Source organism: Bos mutus, chromosome 24 (genome assembly GCF_027580195.1).
Source record: "Bos mutus isolate GX-2022 chromosome 24, NWIPB_WYAK_1.1, whole genome shotgun sequence".
Taxonomy (NCBI): domain Eukaryota; kingdom Metazoa; phylum Chordata; class Mammalia; order Artiodactyla; family Bovidae; genus Bos; species Bos mutus.
The window spans coordinates 40,434,724-40,456,167 of record NC_091640.1 but is presented as its reverse complement, the minus strand read 5'-3'; the positions used below and the strand labels follow the sequence as shown (position 1 = coordinate 40,456,167).

The 21,444-nt window shown below is 48.0% G+C and overlaps 1 protein-coding gene across 4 annotated transcripts in view; it reads right to left on the bottom strand.

The window, feature by feature from the left end:
* Positions 1 to 14,988, bottom strand: part of PTPRM (protein tyrosine phosphatase receptor type M) — a 660,428-nt gene extending 645,440 nt beyond the window's left edge. For all 4 annotated transcript variants that reach the window (XM_070361479.1, XM_070361481.1, XM_070361480.1 and 1 more), the window contains exon 1: positions 14,760 to 14,988. In XM_070361479.1, the coding sequence (XP_070217580.1) occupies positions 14,760 to 14,832 (73 nt within the window). In that variant the 5' untranslated portion in view covers positions 14,833 to 14,988. The remainder of the gene's footprint in view (positions 1 to 14,759) is intronic.
* Between the last annotated feature and the right edge of the window lie 6,456 nt (positions 14,989 to 21,444).

The following is a 21,444-nucleotide window of genomic DNA, read 5'->3' as shown; positions in this document are numbered from 1 at the left end:
TTGTCTCTTTGCAGAGCATCCATTATCACAGGCGATCTCTGAGGCCAGCCTCTGAACCACAGCATCCCAGAATGACCCTTTTTACAGATAAGGAACTGAGCTCCACGAGTTCAATGGCTTCCCCTCGGAGGATGGCCAGTGGCGGAGGGGCCCTGGAACGCAGGGCTTGCAATCCCATATTTCCTTTTTTCACGCGCCAGTGATTTCTCAACTGTGCTCTGCAAAGAAGCACCTAGGACGCAGGCCCCAGGGGCCCTGTGTGGGGCCCCGCTTCTGCCCTGCCCTTGTGTCCACGTCTACCCTTCGCAATGTGGCCCAACTGCCCCATGCATCAAGGGGGAGGTATGTTCCCCTACCCTGGATTCAAGGCTAGCCATGTGACTGTGACGAGAGGGTGAGGCAGGAGTGACGATGTGCCCTCCCCAAGAGTAAGTCAAGAGGCCTTGGCCCCCTCTGCTGTCTCTCTGGAAACCCTGCCTGCAGAAGACCCCAGGAAGGGGAGCCCAGCCGCCCCAGCCAAAGCCAAACCTAGACCAGCCTGCAGCCAGCCAACCTTAGAGTGTCAAGAGAGGCCAGCCAAGGTCAGCTGAGTAGAGACACAGACAGAAAGCATACAATCCCAGTTCAGACCAGCAGGCACGCTCCCCATCCATAGAACACAAAAAACAGTAGGTGCAAAAAACAGTGTGCACCAGTGGTCCCCAACCTATCTGGTGGCAGGGACCAGCTATGTGGAAGACAATTTTTCCACAGACCTGGTGGACAGGACACCTGGGGGCATCCAATACTTTGGCCACCTGATGAGAAGAGCCAAGTCATTGGAAAAGCCCCCGGTGCTGGTAAAGATTGAAGGGCACGAAGATAAGGGGGCAACAGAGGACAAGATGGTTGGATGGCATCACCAACTCAATGGACATGAGTTTGAGCAAGCTCTGGGAGAGGGTAAAGAACAGGGAAGCCTGGCGTGCTGCAGTCCATGGGGTTGCAGAGAGTTACACACGACTGAGCGACTGATCAACAATGGCAGGGGGCAGGTGGGGAGGGCGAGTCATGGCTTCAGGATGATTTAACCACATTACATTCATCGTGTATTTTATTTCTATTATTATTATTACATCAGCTCTATCTCATATCATCAGGCATTAGATCAATGAGGTTGGGGTCCCCTGGTTTCTGCCATCAGATTTGGGGGCATCTGTTACTGGGTAGTAGTCCATCAAACACTTATTTCTCCAATTTGAAGGGTCACTTTTTAAACCTGCCCACAACAAATTTTGTTAACCAACAGATATTTATGCTTTTCTACCTATGTAAGATTTTACTTTACTAAAAAACATGGTGCTTTGAAAAGTAAGTTGAGAAACTACTGAGCTCAGCTCTAAAACCCTCCCTGCCTCCTCCCACACCCATGTTCTTCACTGTTAGTGAGCTGAGACTGTTCCACGTGTCACCAGGATGTAAAGAAATGCACACACACAAAAGCTGCCTTTGACTGACTCAGACACTAAGACTTTGGAACTCAATTATTTTCTGCTATCACCACCCAGTTCCAAGAGATTCAATCAATTTATCATGATGCGTAAAACAGCAAGATAAATTAGAATAAGGTGAGACAAGTGCTTCCCAGGTGGCCCTAACGGTAAGGAACCCACCTACCAACGCAGGAGCCTTACGAGATATCGGCTCCACCCCTGGGTTGGTAAGATCCCCCTGGAGAAGGGCACAGCAACCCACTCCAGTACTCTTGCCTGGAGAATCCCAAGGACAGAGGAACCTGGCGGGCTAAAATCCATGGGTCACAAAAGAGTCGGGCATGACGGAAGCAACTTAGCACGAATGCACAAGATGAGTGAAGAGGAGACCAAGACCAAGAAAAGGAACCAGAATTCAGGTTCTATTGCAGAGATGGTGGCTCTGGGCATTTTTCTGTTTTAGGCCCAGTGAGCAGCTACTCCCTCCAGCTGGTAACAGAACCCACGCCTCCATGGAGCAGCCCCAGTTTCCACACTCTCATTCCCCATGGCTCCTGAGGGCTGACCCCATGCCTGGTCCAGTGTGCTGGCCAAGCAGGGCACGAGGTTAAAGTGGGAACAGGTGATGTGAGCTGACTCCATGAACCACAGGGAGGCGTGGTCTGTGCTGCTGGAGGAGGGACTATCTCTTTCCCTGGGGCTTGGGGCTGGAGGATTCAGCCTGTAACTCCTTAGAAACACCCAGCAAAGATGCTTAGAGAGAAAGGCTCAAGCCACCAGGACCAACTGGGCCACCCACAGCCTTCTCTTTGCACAAGCCAACAAATCCTGTTTGATGAAGTCCAGTTTGGCTGAGGCTTTCTGTTCAAAAAAGTTCTAACTCCTTCAGCCCACACATCTGAATCTGGCATCCAAACAGCCAACATAGAGAGGAAAACTTGATGGGTTATACAATTCGCCTTGCCCACAAGAAGAAAGTACGTTCATAAGGGAAGTCACACCTTTTCCTGGAAGTGAGACCCAGGACAGCTCCCCAGAGGGTCATTCTAAAGATTCTGTGCTGTGCTTGTTTAGTCGCCCAGTCGTGTCCAACTCTTTGCGACCCCAAGGACTGTAGCCCACCAGGCTCCTCTGTCCATGGGGATTCTTCAGGCAAGAATACTGGTGTGAGTTGCCATGCCCTCCTCCAAATCTAAAGACTCTACATCACATAATAAAACACTCAGCACCTTCCTAACAGACCCAACACTCCACCTGGAATGCTTTTGCATGGAGCACACCTCAGTACAGGTGGATAGCATCGAGGCATAAATCAGGAAAAGACAACCTGATTTTTCTGTGTGGCTGAAGCAGCTTATCACACACTCATCTGTGTGCACAGGGAGGGGTGGGGAGAGGAGAGAGAAGACAGTGCACACAGCCCTTGCTCAGGGGGCCTGGCTTTGTTAGGAACAGAGATAGCTTTACCCACCAAAGCTCCCAGCAATGATCTCAGCTAAGCTCTGATGAGCTACTGAGCATGGACAGTTTTGAGAATACCATACCTTCTTGGCATGGTACCCAGGCTTCCCTGACGGCTCAGTGGTAAAGAATCCACCTGCAAAGCAGCAGACACAAGTTCAGTCCCTGCATCAGAAAGATTCCCTAGAGAAGGAGATGGCCACCCACTTCAGTGTTCTTGCCTGAAATCTCATGGACAGAGGAGCCTGGCAGGCTACAGTCCACAGGGTCGTGAAAAGTGGGACCCGACAAGCGACTGAACGACAACAAACAGCATGGTACCCAGCACACAATAAGTGCCCAGTATAAATCCCTGAAATAAGGCCTACCCACGGTGCCAAGAGTTAAACAAAAAATATCAGCCTAAATGGTGTAGTTGCGGCAGACTTGGGTGGCTGCTATGGCTGGCAGCTTCTTCCCCAAATATCGAGGGGGAAAAAAGTGGGTTTTATCTGTGCATAGTTGAGCAGAGGCAGGAAGAAACAAAAGCTGAACAATCATAGGAAGCACCTAAAATCCTTCCAGCATGCCTGCTATACCCACTTTCTTGTAACAAGCACCTTCCTGCTGTATGAGGCAGCATCTCAGATTGATCCACTGTTCGAGACATTTCTCCTATCCTCCTCTATCAAAAACGACCTACGGATGCAGGTCTCATTCCTTTACACCATGCTACCTGACAAACTCAAGTGAACTCAGGTAACAGTCCTCAGGCTTTCTAAGTATTTGGCGAGAACCTATAGATTCTTGAATCAAACATCTTCATTTTAGAAGTGAGAGATCTGACATCTAAGGATGTCAACTTAGGGAGGTGACAGCGAGTTGGGGATGTCATACTTGAGATGACTTAATGAGCCACTGCTCCCAGAGATGACATTTCAACAAGCACCTTTCCTCCTTGGTCGAAATGATGAGCTGGTGGAAATTTCAAGCGCTCTAATAGAGGGGCTGCCCATGCTTGAGGTTAGGTCGTCTTTTAGGAACTATTGCAATAAAAATGTCACGCTTTTGGTCCCTGCTCAGGGGACCCCTAAGGCCAATTATTCTCCAGTGTCCATGTTTCAATGAACATCAGACAGAAATAAGTGCTGGAAAATTATCTCTCCAGTATCATCGTGTCTTGTTACCGTCTCTGAATGAGTCATCTCAAGTTTTGGCTCACAGCTGCGAATATAGAGATCGAAAATGATCTGTGTTCTGATTCTCTGAAATATCTTTATTCTCTTATTATACCCTAAAAATTCCAGACTGATGTCACATTTACTGGAGTTCATCAGATTGAAAGATGGGTTGTTGCTGTTGTGTTAGCCACTAAGTCGTGTCTGACTCTTCTCGAACCCCATGACAGTAGCCCGTCAGGTTCCTCTGTCCATGGGATTCTCCAGGCAAGAATACCAGAGTGGGTTGCCATTTCCTTCTCCAGGGAATCTTCTGGACCCAGGGATCGAACTTGCATCTGCTGTATTGACAGGCAGGTTCTTTACCGCTGAGCCACCAGGGAAGCTCTGAAAGACGACTACAAAGCAGCTTGGTTCAGAAATCATTGTCTCTGCCGACACCAGAAGGCCTCTGCTTCCTAAGAGAAACAGTCTCCAGTCAATTACAGTATGGTACGTGAAACTTCATGTCACGATCCGCAGACGCTTTCTGAACACTAGTCAGAAAAGACGTGATAAATTTTCCAAAGGGCAGGGTCTCTGAGTCCCTGCTAATGTCCTGCTGGTACTCTTTCAACTTTAGCGAGTATGAAGATCTCGGGGTCCGGGTGTTTCTTTACCAGTTTCGGTGGCCCCTTCCAGAGGCTGTGACTCAGTACCCATGCAGGGCCAGGAATCTTTGTTGTTATTTTTTTAAGAAGAGCTTTGGGTGAATCCAATGCAGGTGTCCAGAACTGCCTTCTGGAACTGAGCAGTCCTGGCTTTTCATGGTGCCAATTCTGAGGGGTCATTTTGTGATTCTCAGGGTGTCTTTCTTTTAAAATATAATACTGGCCTTATGTTTATAACATACATATTTTTTTAGCACTTCTACAAACACATCACCCATTGAGCCCCCAGGACACTCAAATACCAAAGTCCTGGACCCAGAGAAGTTTGAACCATATGAAATTGTCAATATACAAGGCTTTCTGACATAAAAGTAGGGAGCTTATGTGGTTATACCCAAGGGATGTGGGTGCCTCCCAACCTCATACAGCTGGTCTGCTTGTTTAGTCTTCACCATAATACTACAAAGTGTTTTTCCAAAAAACAAAACTGAGACTCAAAAATCAAATACCATGTCCAAGGCCACACTGCTGTTCAGTGGTAGAAAGAGATTTCAAAATCAGGAACACCTGATCTGCTGGGGGGGCGGTCTCTGCCCTCTTTCCTCCCCTCCAGGACCCCATAGCCGACATCAGGCCATTTAATTAACAACACCCTCTACTGATCCGAGCCCCACTGGGACTGGCCAGACCCCACTCCAAACTTTCCGAGGGTCAGCAACACAGGCCTCTCAGCAAGCTCCCCACAGGGGCTGGAAACAAAAGGGAGGGGCTCTCTAAAAAGCCACCCGAACAGGAAGAAATGGTCACTGACAAGCAGAGACAACACGGCAAGGATCCCCATAACATACACACGGGACATGTGCCAACGAGTGACGGTTGGGGAGACATCACACCACGTTCAGATGCCTGGATGCGAAAAGTCAAGGCAGTGGAGAACACAGGTCACGGGACTGTTGTCAAAGCAGCCTCTTTTTATTAAGTTTCCTCACTTGAGAATACGCCACAGTGAATGAAGAAGCAAGGAGAGCCTGCCTGCTGTACCGCAGACGAGCAATGGGAATGCGAGGGCTGAGCTCTGAGCAGGTGTAATCAATTTCACTCTATATCAGAAATAAAGCAGGAGATGATATCTATTACTCCCTGTCATGGCAGCTTCTTCCTGGTGATACACGGTTCTTTTAATACACCAGAAACTAAAATCAAATCATGCTTATCTACCACATAGTGAATTTCTTTTTTCTTTCTTAGAGATCAGTATAATACCAAAATTCTACTTTATGGCACTAACTGATTTATAAATTTTTATTACATATGATAAAAATTATAGGCTCATTTTTACACATTTAATTAACAAAAGGTAACCTTTTTCCTTTAAATTTAGCAACTGAATCTCTATGTGCCTATTAATTTCTAAGGGTATCAAGCACCAAACCCACCACCTGAGCATACTGTTAAGATTACTACAAATGCTTTTAAAAAATCAAACTTCATAGGAAAAAAAATCAGCAGTAAGCAGAAGTAATTTGTGTTTTCTCTTCCCTAAGAGAACTTTATTCAATCATTCACTCATTCCAAAATATTTGTTGAGTTTATTAATTTACTATGTGATTGTTGTTGTACAGTCGCCCACTTATGTCCGACTCTGTGACCCCATAGACTGCAGCACGCCAGGCCTCCCTGTCTCTCACCATCTCCCAGAGTTTGCCCAAGTTCATGTTCATTGCATCGGTTTTGTCATCCAGCCATCTCATCGTCTGTCGCCCTACTCTCCTTCTGCCTTCAGTCTTTCCCAGCATCAGGATCTTTTCCAATGAGTCCACTCTTGGCATCAGGTAACCCCTTTGTCATGGCAAAGGGGGCTGTGTAACTCAATAATGCTTTGAGCCATGCTGTGTAGGGCCACCCAAGAAGCATGGGTCTTAGTGGAAAGTTCTGAGAAAACGTGATCCACTAGAGGATCCAAAGAGATGGCAAACCACCCCAGTATACTTGCCATGACAACCCCAAGAACTGCATAAATAGATTATGTGATTACTAAATGCAAAACACTGTAACTTGATTCTATACATTATGAGTATTTATTTTAAAAGAAATGCTTTAGACAACTTTATATTTGTATCTAGGGAGAATATCACAATGAGGCAACTTCAAACTTGTGGTTTTAACATTATTTAAAACATCTCAGACTACACCAGAGAAGACAGATCAAACAGAAACCCTCAGAATGGACTGCAGGAAGGGTGTGATCCAGCGCCTCCGCATCCCATCCACAGTCAGAAGCCCATGTTAGACCCTGTTGTGATTCCACCACTAGAATCAGGGAGAAGTACCAGGCCTCTGCCTTCCATGGTAACTCAAACTAAAACATATTCTCACTGTCTGCAATAAATCTGCTTTCTGCATATTGAATAGGAAAGAGATGAAAGGGAATACTCAACCATCTGAAAACAAACGGATGCTCTCTAAGTGTTTCTGTTCTGAGGCCCATACAAACCACATGCTTTGCTTCTGCCTAGCTGTTGTATTTTTAAATAAATCATTCTGTTAAATGCTAGCTCCCTCCTTCAAGGGAGAGTCTAAAAACTCTGTTTTCACAAGCCTCTGACAACTTGACCCTCATTCTCTCTCAGCTGCAGGTCCTGGATTCTTGACCATAACAGTTTCCCTCCCTTGCAGCCCCAGCGTGAAAGTAAGTAAGATCCTTCCATCTGATCCTCCACCATCCCTCTGCCTCCAATTCAGGGCCCAAACCTTTCACATCACAGAAAAAGTTTTAAGGACTCGGGATTCTTCTCAGTTTTAAGCAGAAAAATGGACTAACTCAGGTAACACTCTAGTATTCTTGCCTAGGAAATCCCATGGACAGAGGAGCCTGGCAGGCTATGAGGTATCCATGCAAAGTTTAATGACTGCCTGCATTATATACCTGAACCAGCAATGTTGGGAAAGGAGTCTCCTGCAGACAGAAGCGAGGTGCCCACGCTCTTCATATCTATGTCACACATCTGCACGTGGCCACTTTTCTGGTCGATTACCGAAAGACTTGATGGAGAAAGTTCCGTAAGTTACCCTGAACTCTTAGATAGCTGCCAGATAATCTATTTCTCCCAGTGCCACTGCTATACACAGAACAGCGGCCACTTAGGATACAGCCATGGAGAAGGGAATGGCGACCCACTCCAGTAGTCTTGTCTGGAAAACCCCAAGGACAGAGGAGCCTGGTGGGCTATAGTCCATGGGGCCGAAAAGAGTCAGACACCACTGAATACTCACACAGGATACAACCAAAAAGAGGAACAAAGGAGAAATAATCACCACAGAGTCTGAAGTTGTCCTGGGGTCAGTTTTGAACTAAAACAAAGTGAATTACAAGTAAAGCAGCAACTTCCACTGAAGAATTTCATTTGATGTGAACGAGTCATCACAGCAGATGCAGGCTCCCTCCAAACCTTGCCTTCCTTCAGCTCTCAGTGGATGCATGCAGGGAGCTGTGCGGGTGAGGCTAGGTGATACCCCTGCCTACACACCCACTGGGCAGCTACACCTGCTGATGGGCTGGGGACAGCGGCCAGAGGAGTAGGGAGCTGGAGGCCTGCCTGCCGTATGGAAAGCACTCTGCCCGCCACGTATTCTCTGAAAGTTTGCTGACAACGTTTCAAGATAAATCCGTTAAATGACATCACAATCCATTTTGTTTACCTGGAGTGTTTAAGGATAGAGAAGCAGGGATGGTCTTTGGCGGAAAATAGAAAAACGAGGTGCTATCTTAGGAGACTCATAAGAGTACATTATCAGTACTTTACAAAGATCTATATTAAAAAGCTCTTCTCTTCTATTTGGAAATGAAGTTCATTTCCAAAGGCAAAGTGTCACATTCCCATATTAAAATTCCAAATTTTATGCACATTAATTCCTCATTCTTGCCTAAGAAATTCCTTGTTTCTTTCTATTTCAGCAGATTTTGAAACTTTAAATAATTGGACAACTTTCCAAAGTACTGTAACTGTATCCTTCTGATCTTTGCCCATGACCACCCCCAATGCCTTCTGCAATCCCCTAAAGGGGCTTTCCCAGCAGTAATGCTCAATATCCACTTTGAATAGAAAGTATCATTTTAATAGGTGCACTGGGCTATGTGCTTATTATCACAAGTCAACAAATATCTTTGAAACACAGTGTCAACCCACAGAAATTTCCAGTGGCTAATTTTCAGTGACTGCAAAATTTAATTAAAACTTTACATTGCGGTAAGTAAAATTAAAGGAAATTTTTTTTCATTGTCATTTTACAACTGGCTGGATCCAATATCTTCTGCAGATAAGAACATTATTTGAAATGTCGCGCTAAGAGACTGAGAGTCACAACACCATCACATCAGCCTGTTTCGTAATTTGGGCTGTGTTCACAGTGGGGGTGGGGGTTACTAAGTGCATGGATGTGAGTTTCAGTTGCATCTCTGGTACTTTCTGGTCTTGTCAAGGGAGGCTGAAAAGTGCAGGCTGAGAATCCCAGGCCTTTCAGAACTCACGCTCTGTCCAGCATCCCAAGCACCTGGAGGGTTAGTTCTAGCATCTACTGCTGTCCCCATGCCTCCAGCCCCACCCTGGACTTTCAGATTTTTATCCCTCTGGGTGGGGCCAGGAGTCTACCTGTCTACCTGTTCCTGAGTGATGCTGAGGCTGTTCATCCAAGGATGACTCTTTTAGAATAATGTTTTTCAAAAGGTGGCCAGGATCACCTGTGGATGCTCTGGGGGCCTGGACAAAAGAATCACCACGGCCGGCCATAGAGACCAAGATTGGGAAGGACCGCTCCTGGTGACCCTCGAGCACACTTGGTTTTGAGCAGCATGGGTATAAACACAGCTCAGCGGAAGCGCTGGCGCGACACTCCCACGCCCCACCCCCCAGGCAACCTAAAGCCACCCAGGTGTAGGACATCAGCCCGATCTTCCTGCACACTTGATCCTCTCTGGATCCTTAACCTGCACACGATCCTAACAAGATCTGCACACCTGTGTTCCTACACGTGAGCACACACAACCCCCCACCCTCCTCGGCCTGTGTTCTTCTCTTTCCCTCCCCACGTTCCCACCTCTTCATCAGATCCTGACCTTGCCAGCTGGCCCTGGAAGGCAGGGGGCCACAGGCTATGGAGGTGATGACTAAAACTTTCCTGCCTCCCACCTAACACCAGCCCTACCTACTGTTTTCCTCCGCTGAGTTCTTTTTCAGAGCAACAGAGTAAAAGCAGTCTTTCTGATCAGACTAAATGCTAAACCACTGCAGTATTTTAGGAACTGGAGAAACAGCATCCTCTTACGATGGGAGGTCTGTGTTATTGTGCATCCTCCTTAAACTTTTCACTAATGAGTTTGAAAAACATAAGTAATGAAACCTTCTCTCACTTACAAAAGAAGCCGATTAACACGCTGTAGTCCTAAAGATAAGAAGAAGCCTGAGAAAAGTTTGTGGGAAAGTTGGTTTTCAAAGAGAAGACTCCTAGAATTACAAAGCACGGTAGACACTGCCTTAAGAAATGTTATACTGTTGAAAAAGTATGTAAGTACTTATTAAAATGCCTGTCCCCTAACTGAAAACTATATCTTAGGATATTCAGGTTAGACACACTCATTCTAGAAAACTAAACCTAAAACAAAAACTGAGAAAAACACTACTTAACCCCAAACAGTGCCTCTACTGAAACAGATACATACAGCCTATCAATTCCTAGAATGTACAATTGTTACGAAACTATGAAATTTTTAAATAAAGCTACCGACTTCCATAGAATTGTCAGAGAAATACCTAAATTCAAAAATCAACTTTTCCCAAAACAAAAGGCTGTGTTTCATTCATACACGGTTTTATATCATCTGAAGATATAATTCAGATTACTTGCTCATTAGGGAAAGTTCATTTAGAATTACGCAAATTATATACACGCTTATCTATATATCAATATATGCAAGTAACTTTTCTACTGAAAATTTGTGAACCAACCCTTTGAAAACATCAGAGACTAAAACCTGTGATTTTGCAGATAAGAACAATTGATTAAGCTCAAGCAATACTTCTTTACATCCACATAACACTAAAAATGTACAGTGATTTCTTGGCATATCTCTTTCACACGCAGTGATTTAAATTTACAATCATTGCATCACATCCATTATCAATCTCATTGAAGCAACAGAAAAATGTAAAATGTCATGACTCTAGTTATCCGAAAAAGAAAAAATAAAACAAACTGCTTAACAAATCTATTCACAGTCTCTGTAAAGGGTACTGTAAAATCTTATATTTTGAAATGACTTTCAACTTATAGAAAAGTTGCAAAAATAGTACAAAGATTTCAAGTACATGTTTCTCCCACCTTCCCCTGTGTGGACATCTGACTTAACTGCTGCTGCTTCTGCTAAGCTGCTTCAGTTGTGTCGGACTCTATGCGACCCCATAGACGGCAGCCCACCAGGCTCCCCGGTCTCTGGGATTCTCCAGGCAAGAACACTGGAGTGGGTTGCCATTTCCTTCTCCAATGCATGAAAGTGAAAAGTGAAAGTGAAGTCGCTCAGTCGTGTCCCACTCTTAGTGACCCCATGGACTGCAGCCCACCAGGCTCCTCCGTCCATAAGATTTTCCAGGCAAGAGTACTGGAGTGGGGTGCCATTGCCTTCTCCATCTGACTTAACTACTCAAATTATTCAAAATGAAGAAACTAAATGTTGGTACAATTCTACTAATTCAACTACAGACTCCATTCAGATTTCAGCTGTTTCCCCCCCAACTGTCCTTAAAAGAGTATTTTAAAGAATACATTTCTTCAGGAGAGTTTCAAACTCACAAAATTATATTAAGGTTTAATCTGTTCTAAACAGTGTAGTGGAAATCTGTTTGTATTTCTATTTCTGCAAACCAAGGCTTGCTTACTAGAATTTATCACATCAATCTCATTATTATATAAAACCAAACACTTCCTTGTATAGTATATATTACCACCTGGCTTTTAAGAAAATGGGTCAAAGAAGTATGACTTGCCAGCTACTTGGCTTCACTATGGAAAAGACAGTATTAAGCAGAAGCAAAAATGATTTCACTTTCTGCCTTGCTTCTTACTTGCATACTTTTTTGCAAAAGTTCTTCTGAATGATCATACAGAGCCTAGATAGAAGGCAGAAAGTGAGCCTCCAATATCTTGCTTAACAACTTAGAAATTGTAAAAACGGAAAGTGACGTTTAAAATGAAATGTTTAAATAAAAGGCCTCCTGAACAACAACAACAAAAAAACCTAAATCTTTTCTGTTTTCTTCCAAAGTGTTTAGTTCCTATATCTAGCATCTAAATTATGTGCAGTACCCTCCAGAAATGATTAATCAGCAATCACATCAATTGTGAATGCATTCCAAAAGAGGGGAAACAGCAAAGTGTCTTGTGTACAAATTTTGGTTACAAAAAAAAACACCTCTCCACTGATTACATAAAGCCTCCTGATTCAGTCCACTGGTTGCACTGAGGCTGAGAAGAATCTGTGATGAAAATGTCAATTTCAAAAGCCGGGACAATGCAAGCCAGTCTAATGCCTGATAGTCCTTCCTCTCCCTCCCTGCTGTGTCAGCCAGTTCATGTACAATTTGAATGTCTGCAAATGATCAGAATTCACATCAGTCATTTATTCAACAAATGTGAGTGTCTGTTGGGTCTAGGGCTCTATGTAAGTGTTTTATGGGAACCAAGAAGAAAAAATAACTGACTTTGCCCTCAAGCCACTTACAATCTACTTCCTCTGTCTCTAAAAGGATCCTCATGTCAGGTGACCAGCAGCCAAATATCCAGAAGACTCATAAAGAGAAATAAGTGTTGGTATCACTCATAACATCAGAATTAACTTTCCCAACATAAAAAAATTTTCAAAAATAAAAAACTGACTTTTCCAAAGCATTAAGCGCTTCCCACAGGTACTTCCCACCTAAAACCCAAAGTGGAGGGCAAAACCATGATACACTGTAATGTATCTGATCCCTGCACACACAAAATTTGCCAACTTCAATTTTTTTTTTAATTTCATCATTTCTAAGCATTCTCTGGGATACTGCCCTTCAGTTCCTCCATACTAGGTTAACTCTGGCTTTCCAAATTAAAAAAAAGAAAAAAAGAAAAAATGAAGGCACAGTTCAATTACTGGTAGGATAACAAATAGAATGATGTACTTCCTCTGAAAGAAAAACCTGGATAAAATTTAGTAAAAGCAAAGTCTCTTTGGTTTGACTATTAATTTACATAAGCATTAACAAGGACATAGGTCAGTACTACTTAGGCTGAAGTTCCTTTTAATGATGAGAAACTGATCATTTAAATAAGCTACGTAAATATTTGTTCCCCATCTCCACCCCAATCCCTTACCCACTTCTTGAAAATCCATCCAAACGCTTTCTGACACAGCTTAACTTGAAATAAATCCCAGGCAGGGAGCTATGGATCTTAATAAAGAGAAAACCATCACTGAGGCCCTCATCCTTGGCTTCTAACACTAATGAGTTACAAGGCTCTAAAACTAGCGAGTCTACTCCATAATTCACCAGTAAAAAAGAACGCAGGCCAAAATCGGCATCAATTTTATAGCAGACAGCAGTGGATCGTTTTGTTAAGTCCTCTGGCGCACGTGCAATTACCAGACAGTTAAGGGCATATTAAACTTCGGGAAAGGGTATTTCTGTATTGAAACTGACAGCATACAGCAAGCAGCCAACTCCACGCTCGGCGTCCTTGGAGTCCAACTGTGGTCAAGGGTCCCGGGGCTCATCAACGTGGGGCATGGCCTCTGCGCCTGCGTGTCCCCCAGACTCCAGGAAGTAAAGATTTAAGTTTTCACTGGTCGGAAGGCCAGACGGAAAAGTCTCCAACGTTTTAAAATATGTGTTTTACCATCTGTGAAATTCTCCCTCATCAAATTAAAAAAAAAAATTCAACTTACTCATTCCTCCCGAATAAACATAGAAACCTATTTTGCAGCCCAAGTTCAAGGCCAAATAACAGGCTTTATATTAAAAGGGAAAAAAAAGCCCAGTTCCACCATTCTACGTAGACCTTAATGAAACTGACACACACGCGAGAAAGTGTACAAGTGTGCAGGTGTGCAAGCGTTGGCTGTCCATCCACGTGTGTGCTCCAGGTAACACCAGGCAGGGTTCGCGCCCCTCCTGACCCCCAACTCCCGGCTACGCGTCCTCCCGCAAGGAGCTCTCCAGGCTCTGACTGCAGGCGCGCAGCGGGCACCTCCCCGCACTCTCTTTCCTGCCCACCCCCGGCCGCGGGCCGCGGGGCGGGCTGACCGCTGCCCCTGGCCGGGTGCTCCGGGGGGCCAGAGGTACGGAGGAAGAGCCCGGAGGGCCAGAGCCGCGGTTGCCCGGACCCTGGGGCCCGATCCTCCTGCAGTAACCTGCGAGGCCGCCGCCTCGGCTCTCCCGGGCAGCCTTCCGAATGCCAGTACGAGCGGAGGTCACGGCCTCGGCGGGCAGGGCGGAGGCGGGAGGGCAGGGAACTGGAGATCGCCGCCGCCAGGTCCACCGATCGCGCGGGCGCAGCGGGCACGGCAACCCGGCCCGGCAGCCGCTCGCGGCGAAAAGGACCGCGCAGCGCCCACGCCCGGCGGCCGGCGGCTGCAGCTCCCAACTTCAGGCAAAGTTTTCCGCTGTTGCTCCCGGAGCCGACCGGGGACTCCGAGTGGCGCCGTCCTCGCGGACACACGCCCAGGCCGCGGAGGGGCGGGGGCGGAGATGAGAGCCTGGCTCCTGGGCCAGCCCCCGGGGCTCCTCCGCTCGGCCGGCCCGAGCGCTAGGTGCCCACCCTTCCCGCCAGCCCCGCTCCCGCGCCGGGGGCTGGAAGCCGCTGTGCTCAGCCCGCCGCGCCCCCTGCCCGGCCTCGCCGTCAGCCGCTCGGGCTCTCCCACCCCGGAGCTACCGGTGTTCAGAGCCCCCTCCGGCCCGCGCGCCCCAGGCCCCTGCAGGCGAGGCCCCGCTTACCTGAAAACGAGTCCCCCGCCGCAGTTAGCAAAAGTCCAGTCAAAGTGGCCAGGCAAGTCCCAAGTCGGCTCATGGTGCCAAGTGCGCCCCGGGCCGCTCCCCGGCGGCGCTGGGTGGGCGCGAGGGCAGAGGGCGGCCGGGAGCTGTGCCTCCAAGGCGGCGAGAAGAGGGTGAACAGCCAAAACCAGAACCAGACGCTCCGAGTGCCAACAGTTGCAGAAGTCTCAACTCCGGCGGCTCCCGGGGCCGGGGGGGGCAAGGGGCCAGGGTCCCCCTGTCCTGTCGCCGACCCCGCTGAAGCTGGCGCGGCTGCGAGAGGGAGCGGAGGGCGCGCCCGCGGAGCCAAAATCCGCCCTCCGTGCCGGCGGCTGCGCTGGCTTGGTTCTTCTTCCTGGGCTCGGGACCCGAGCCTCCGGCGCCGCGGTGCCCGGGGCCGGGGCCGGGGCCGAGGCCGCGCGCGTCCCGCCCGCCGCCTCTGCGCGGGCAGACGAGCCAGCCCCCGGGCGGCGGCGCGCCGATGGCCGAGCCCGCGCCGGCTGCGCGCGGGGCTCCTGCTCCCCGACTGACTGGCGGGGCCCCGCAGGCCGGCTGAAGGGAGCGCCCACGTCACGGCCGCCCGGCTGCCGCGGCCCGCTAGAGGGCGTGAGCGCCCGGCCCCGCCGGCCCGCACTCGGTGCTCGGCGGCCGCGGCGCCTCCGGGGGAGCCGGGCGGGGGGCGGCCGCGGGGGCGGCGTCACCGCGCCGGGAGCGGCGGCCGGGCGGTACCACCCGCTCCCTCCCGCCCGCTCCCTCCCCGGCCCCGGTTTCGCGGCCGGCTTCCGGGAGGGTGACCGCTCCGGGGCCGCGCCTGGACCAGAAGTTTGTCCCGGGTCACGGGCTGCCGGGAGTTGGCGAGCGGGGCGGGCGAGACGGCGGCTCCGATCCCGGCGCCGGACGGCAGGGTCGGCTGGCAGGGCCGGCGGGGCCGGGAGTCGCGGGGCTGGCGCTCCCCTGCGGCTGCGGGCCGGGCGAGCCGGCAGATCCGGAGCGCTGAGAAGGGCTGCGGGTTCTCCGCGACGCGAAGTTGGCAGGCGCCCGGGCGGAGAGCGACGGCCGCGGGCACCCAGACTCCGCAGCGGCCTCGCGGGACACACGCGCCCCGGAGCCCAGCACCCGCCGAGCGGGACGCGCCGGGCCCCTTCATGGCGCCCCCGCCGACCCGGGATGGGGGGGTGGGGGACCCGAGCGACCCGCCGACCGTGCACCGGAGGCGGTGGTCACACCGAAACGAGGGGTCGGACCTACGGAACCTGTGATTTCTGTACCTGGTGCGAAGTGTTGGGAAACGCGGGAGGAAGAGGCGTGGGGAATGAATCAAATGATGTCTGGAAATATATAATTTACCGTTTGGGGTCTGGAATGCCTATTTGATTAAGTGGATAAAAAAGCTTCTAATGCTTCAGTAAAGAGGTTCACTTTGTAAGACTGCAAAAAAAGGGGAGGACGGGGCGGGAGGAGAACTATTTCTGTTTTCCCCTGAATAGATACAGGGAGCCAGCACCGAGCGTCTGTAGAGACCTATATGAACAAGATAGAAGGCCTGTGTAGAGGTTCAATTAGAAACCAAGTAACGACCGGTGAGTAGCAGGTGTTGCAGCAAGAGGACACACCCCTCAGTCAGGTGTACCGGGGGCTACCCCGAGCCCCTTCCTCACAAAGGCCCAAAAGGTGAGTTGATCCCACGCTCACTTTGACCCTGAGGTCTCCAGTGGACCCTAGAACCAACAAACAGGGATATGTCATAGCTATCACGTGCCCGGGGCCAACTGATGGACTGGACTTTTGCCTTTTGTGCCCCAGCCAACAGCCCCTCTTTCTTGTGGAATTCCAATTATTATATCCTATATTATAATATTATATATTACACAATTCCACTTATTATATTCCACTTATATATCACAAGTGCCTTTTCAGGGGCTCTGTATTAATCATTTACTTCTTAAGGACATTACATCACCCAACCTCTTCTTGCAAATCTGTACTTGTTGAGCCTTATCTTATCTCGATTGCAAAATAACATTTGAAGTCTGGAGAAGCAGGCAAGTCACATACCTCTGAGGATCAGCAGTGAGAGTCTGTTTCCCTGGCACCCAGGTCCTGCCTGCACTGTGATGGAGCCCAAATTTGATTTTTTAAAAAATGGTTATGGTGCTTTCCAATGGAGCTGTTACGTTAATAAATGTGAAATGGACCCAGATAAGGAGGGAGACATCAATCTAGTCATTTTCTTTCCAAGTAATTTCTTTGAGTGAAGATGTTAATATTAGGATAGGATATCATTTGCACAGTAGTATGTGAACTTGTTTGAAGATCTCTGAAGGCATGTATCTCCCAGGCACTGTGCTCTGTGCAGGAGGCTGTCTTAACCCTGGGCTCCCCCAGGAACAGGCCTGAAGGTAAGGATTTAAGTGTAAGTGGTCTTAGGTTCTATTGAGAAAGTAATCCCAGGAAATAGGACAAAAAGCATAGGAAAGTAAGACAGAGGGGAAAATCAGCAAAAGTCAATGTAGAGAATGAGCAGGTTACCACTGTGGGACCCTAGGACTCACTCCCTCGGGGACTTCCAGGAGAAAACATGGAGCACCCCACCCTGGGGCAAGGGTGTGTTAGGTGCCTGGGGGGATGGGGCGTGGGAGGCAGGTACACAGAGAGGGGTCCCGCAGCATTGGAGAGAAAAGCCCTGAGGGGCCTCCCAGGGCTGCTGTCCTGAAAGTGCCACGTCCCTTCCCCTGGTTACTTAAAACAGCGGGAGGCCCAGTGAATTTCTATTATCTCTGATCTCTAAATATTACAGTGTTAAGCCGACTCTGCCCTTATTAGCCTTCAATCCACATTGCAAACAGTGATGGGGTTTTTGCCAGCAGCTCAATCCCTGGCCATTCTAACAGCTACTGATTATTCGCTCCCTCTTCCAGATAACTGGCCAAAGCAGCACTGAGCCCAGATGGAAGACCTGTATCAGAAGGAATGGACTTGACTTCCTCTAAGGAACGATACTGTAGGAGTCCTACCAGTGGGATATTTCCTGTCACTTTTTTTCCCCCCAAGCAGAGAAGATTTTTTTTTTTTTAATCCAACCACATGACACTCCTGTCTCTCTGGAAACAGCAGTGATATTTGCAGAATGGCTGGTCAGAGTTAGGGGTGCTGTAAAGCCAGCCCCTATCATATATCTAAAGATTTCAAGGGACTTCCTGGTGGTTCAGTGGCTAAGACTCTGGGCTTCCACTGCAGGGGGCCAGTGTTTGATCCCTGGTCAGGGAACTAGATCTCACATATGGCAACTAAAGATTCGAATTCCACAGCCAAGAGTCGGAGTTCCACACCTAAGAGTCAGTGCAGCCAAATAAATATTAAAAAAAGAAAGCCTATAATTTTCATATGTCAAAAGTTAGCAAAGTATCAAAGACAACTGAATATATCACTGTATGTATCTAGATTTCCTGTTGATAGTCTGGCTGTATGGATCAGTAATAAAATAAAGACATACATAATTCATGCATTATTAGGTATTTATTCCATAAATATAATTTCCCCTTTATTTTAGTAAAATCATTCAAATGTTGTCATCATGGAGATTATCACATAATTTGAGTTCTGGTGACAGCAATGATCGGAAGCTACGTTGTTCTGTGTGGAAAGTTTCTAGCCACATTTCACCTGGTTTTGTTCCTTAGTGGTTCTTGCAAGTCCTCAGTAGCCACATGTGGACAGCAGAGATACGGAATGTTTCATCATCACGGAAAGCTCTCTGGGAAAACACTGAGAAAGGATTCGTGTACTCAAATTCTGCAAACTTGAGGATATATTTTCGTCAAAAATGTTACCTCAGGTTCTTGAAATCTGAAAATTAAAAATCTTCCCATAGTTGTGGAAAGCCCCTTTCTTTTTTTAAATATTTTATTTATTTGTCTGCACCGGGTCTTCTCTGTGGTACTCAGGATCTTCCATCTTCGCTGGGGCCAGAGGGATTTTTAGTTGCAGCATGTGGGATCTTGTTCCCCGACCAGGGATGGAACCCAGGCCTCCTGCACTGGGAGCATAGAGTCTCAGCCACTGGACCACCAGGGAAGCCCCTACCTTTGGTTTTGACCCAAATCCCGATGCACAACTGCAATAGGCTTGGCCGGATCCTGGCAAAAATTCGGTTGTCCAGGACTGAGGTCTGAGTAGTCACATTCCTCTCCATCCAACCTAGATTTCAAATTATACTGCTCCACAAAGAAGAGCCAATGGACAGCCAGGGAAGTCCCAAGGTTTTGATTTTTAATTGATTTGACTTTTCCTTTAAGGAAGTGGCTCTGCGGTGACATCACATACACACTGAGGTGTGTCCATCTGCCGTGGCAGTGGCAGTCCACCCTGGAAGTCTTGACAGTGTCTTTCCCTTCCAAGACCAGGGATCAAAAGCCAAGGGGAAGCATTTCTCTGGAGTCTGACCAGAGCTGGTTTTGAGCTTTGATGTTTAGGGGGATGCTTTATGGTCTCTCAACACTGAGCATCAGGTCCCGAGGGACAAAGATGACCACGGGCCCCATGATATGTTTGTTTTTGTAGGTTAGTAACGCTCAGAACCCTGTAAGGTCCAGGCCCAGGGTAGGAGCCTGCACTGCCCACCGTTTGTACTGTTGTGGTGTTTTGGGCATCAGTAAGCCTATGACACTTGTCCAACCCCATGAAAGTCAAAATGTAAATTAAAAAAGAACACGGATCTGACCACAACCCATTCCTACCTATCCTCAATGTTAGGCTGAATTTTGAGGTTAACCACAGGCAGAATGGCTTCTTAGTTGGCCCTAGTGGTAAAGAACTTGCCTGCCAATACAGGAGACATAAGAGATGCAGGTTTGATCCCTGGGTCGGGAGGATTCCCCTGGAGGAAGGGCATGGCAACCCAGTCCACTATTCTTGCCTAGAAAACCCCATGGACAGAGGAGCCCGGTGGGCCACAGTCCATGGGGTTACAAAGAGTGGGACACAACTGAAGTGACTTAGCATGCATGCACAGGCAAAAGCTTCCTGATCCACTAGAAGTATAGCACCTGCTGAAAAACCATAGACAAAAAGATCATTTAAATACCTCCCAGGGTGGCTTAATTGGAGCTAACATGACCCAGCAGAAAAGGAAGATTGTTGCTGTTTTTGTTACTCACAATTTCTTCTCTAGGCTCTGCTGCAATCGTGAAATCTCATTTTTAGAGACACATTGAGATCATGGAAGCATATTTTGAGATAATAAATGAAAAATATAAATAAGCCCCCTTGCAGAGGTATCAAATGATGTATTATCTTTCATTGATCAAAGATAGTGTTGTGGTTGAGAAAATGAAGAACAAAAGTAAGGAAGGAGGCATGATAGAAGGAAGAAAAGGAGAAGGAGGAAAGAGAGGGAGTTAGAGACAGAACTGGCTTGGAATTTGGAGTCCAGTTGATTGAGTCCCAACTGTACGACTTAAATTAACTTCTGTTTCCTGCAGAAATGGTATTACATGTGGAGGCTCTGCATGCATCGGTGGCACTGAACAAACCTCTCTGGTGAAGCAAAGCCCTCAGTGTGCAGCGTGCATCACAGTTTCTGCCCCGCCCGCCCCTGGCCCCCACCTGTCTCTACCTGGAGAAGCCTTGAGCAGTGAGGTAGCAGTGGGGAGCGTGGACCCAGTGATAAGCAGATATCTGCCCGGTACACGCACTCACCGTCAGAGTCTGCTTAGTCTCAGACATGATGGGAGCAGATAGAATTTTTCGCCCAGGACTTCACAGCTTCACTCACCTTGTGAATATGTGTACATGAAACCGGGGAGAAGGGGATGAAAATGGAAAATACATCATTAGCGGTTCACGGGGGCCAGAAGAAACCGGGCCATTTAAACTTTCGCCAGTGAAACCCAGTTCACACCTGCACAGAAGAAAGAATGGAGCAGGTGCCCTCTTTTGAAGTTGCTCAGATCCTGCCTGAGGCCAGAACCTGTCACCGGAAAAAAGCAAGGCTCCTCCAAGCAGAGTTCAAAGCCACTTGCATATAAAGGCTTAAACCACTAGGATGAATCTTTAGATGCCCCAGGAATTCCTTCTATAGGCCTAATTAAAAGGGGAGAGGTAATAGGTTTGGGGAGCTTCCCTGGTGGCTCAGTGGTAAAGAATCCACCTGCCAATGCAGGAAACAGGTTTGATCCCTGGGTCTAGAAGATCCCCTGGAGGAGGGCATGGCTACCCACTCCAGTATTCTTGCCTGGGAAATCCCATGGACATAGGAGCCTGGCAGGCTACAGTACGTGGGGTCGCAAAGAGTCGGACACCACTGAAGTGAATGAGCAGGAAGGCATGCACCATTTACATGGGATGACCTTCAGCAGGGTTTCCTTTCCGTCCTTTCTCTTCTTTTTCTTCTTCCAAGCTCTTCTTTTGGGCACGTTGAGTTTATAACAGCTGCCAGACCCAACACAAGGCCACATCCAAGGAAACCATGAGATTTATCCTGGCAGTCCTTTCTCGTTTGCTCCTCTGAAAAATGAGAATAATAATTTCTGCCCCATCTACCCTATTGCGTTGTAAGAGTGTCAACAACATCGTGGGTGAGAGTTCTTTACAAACAGTCCTCCAGTGACTAAGCTTTCAGTTTACTATGTAACTCTTGTATTTCATCTTA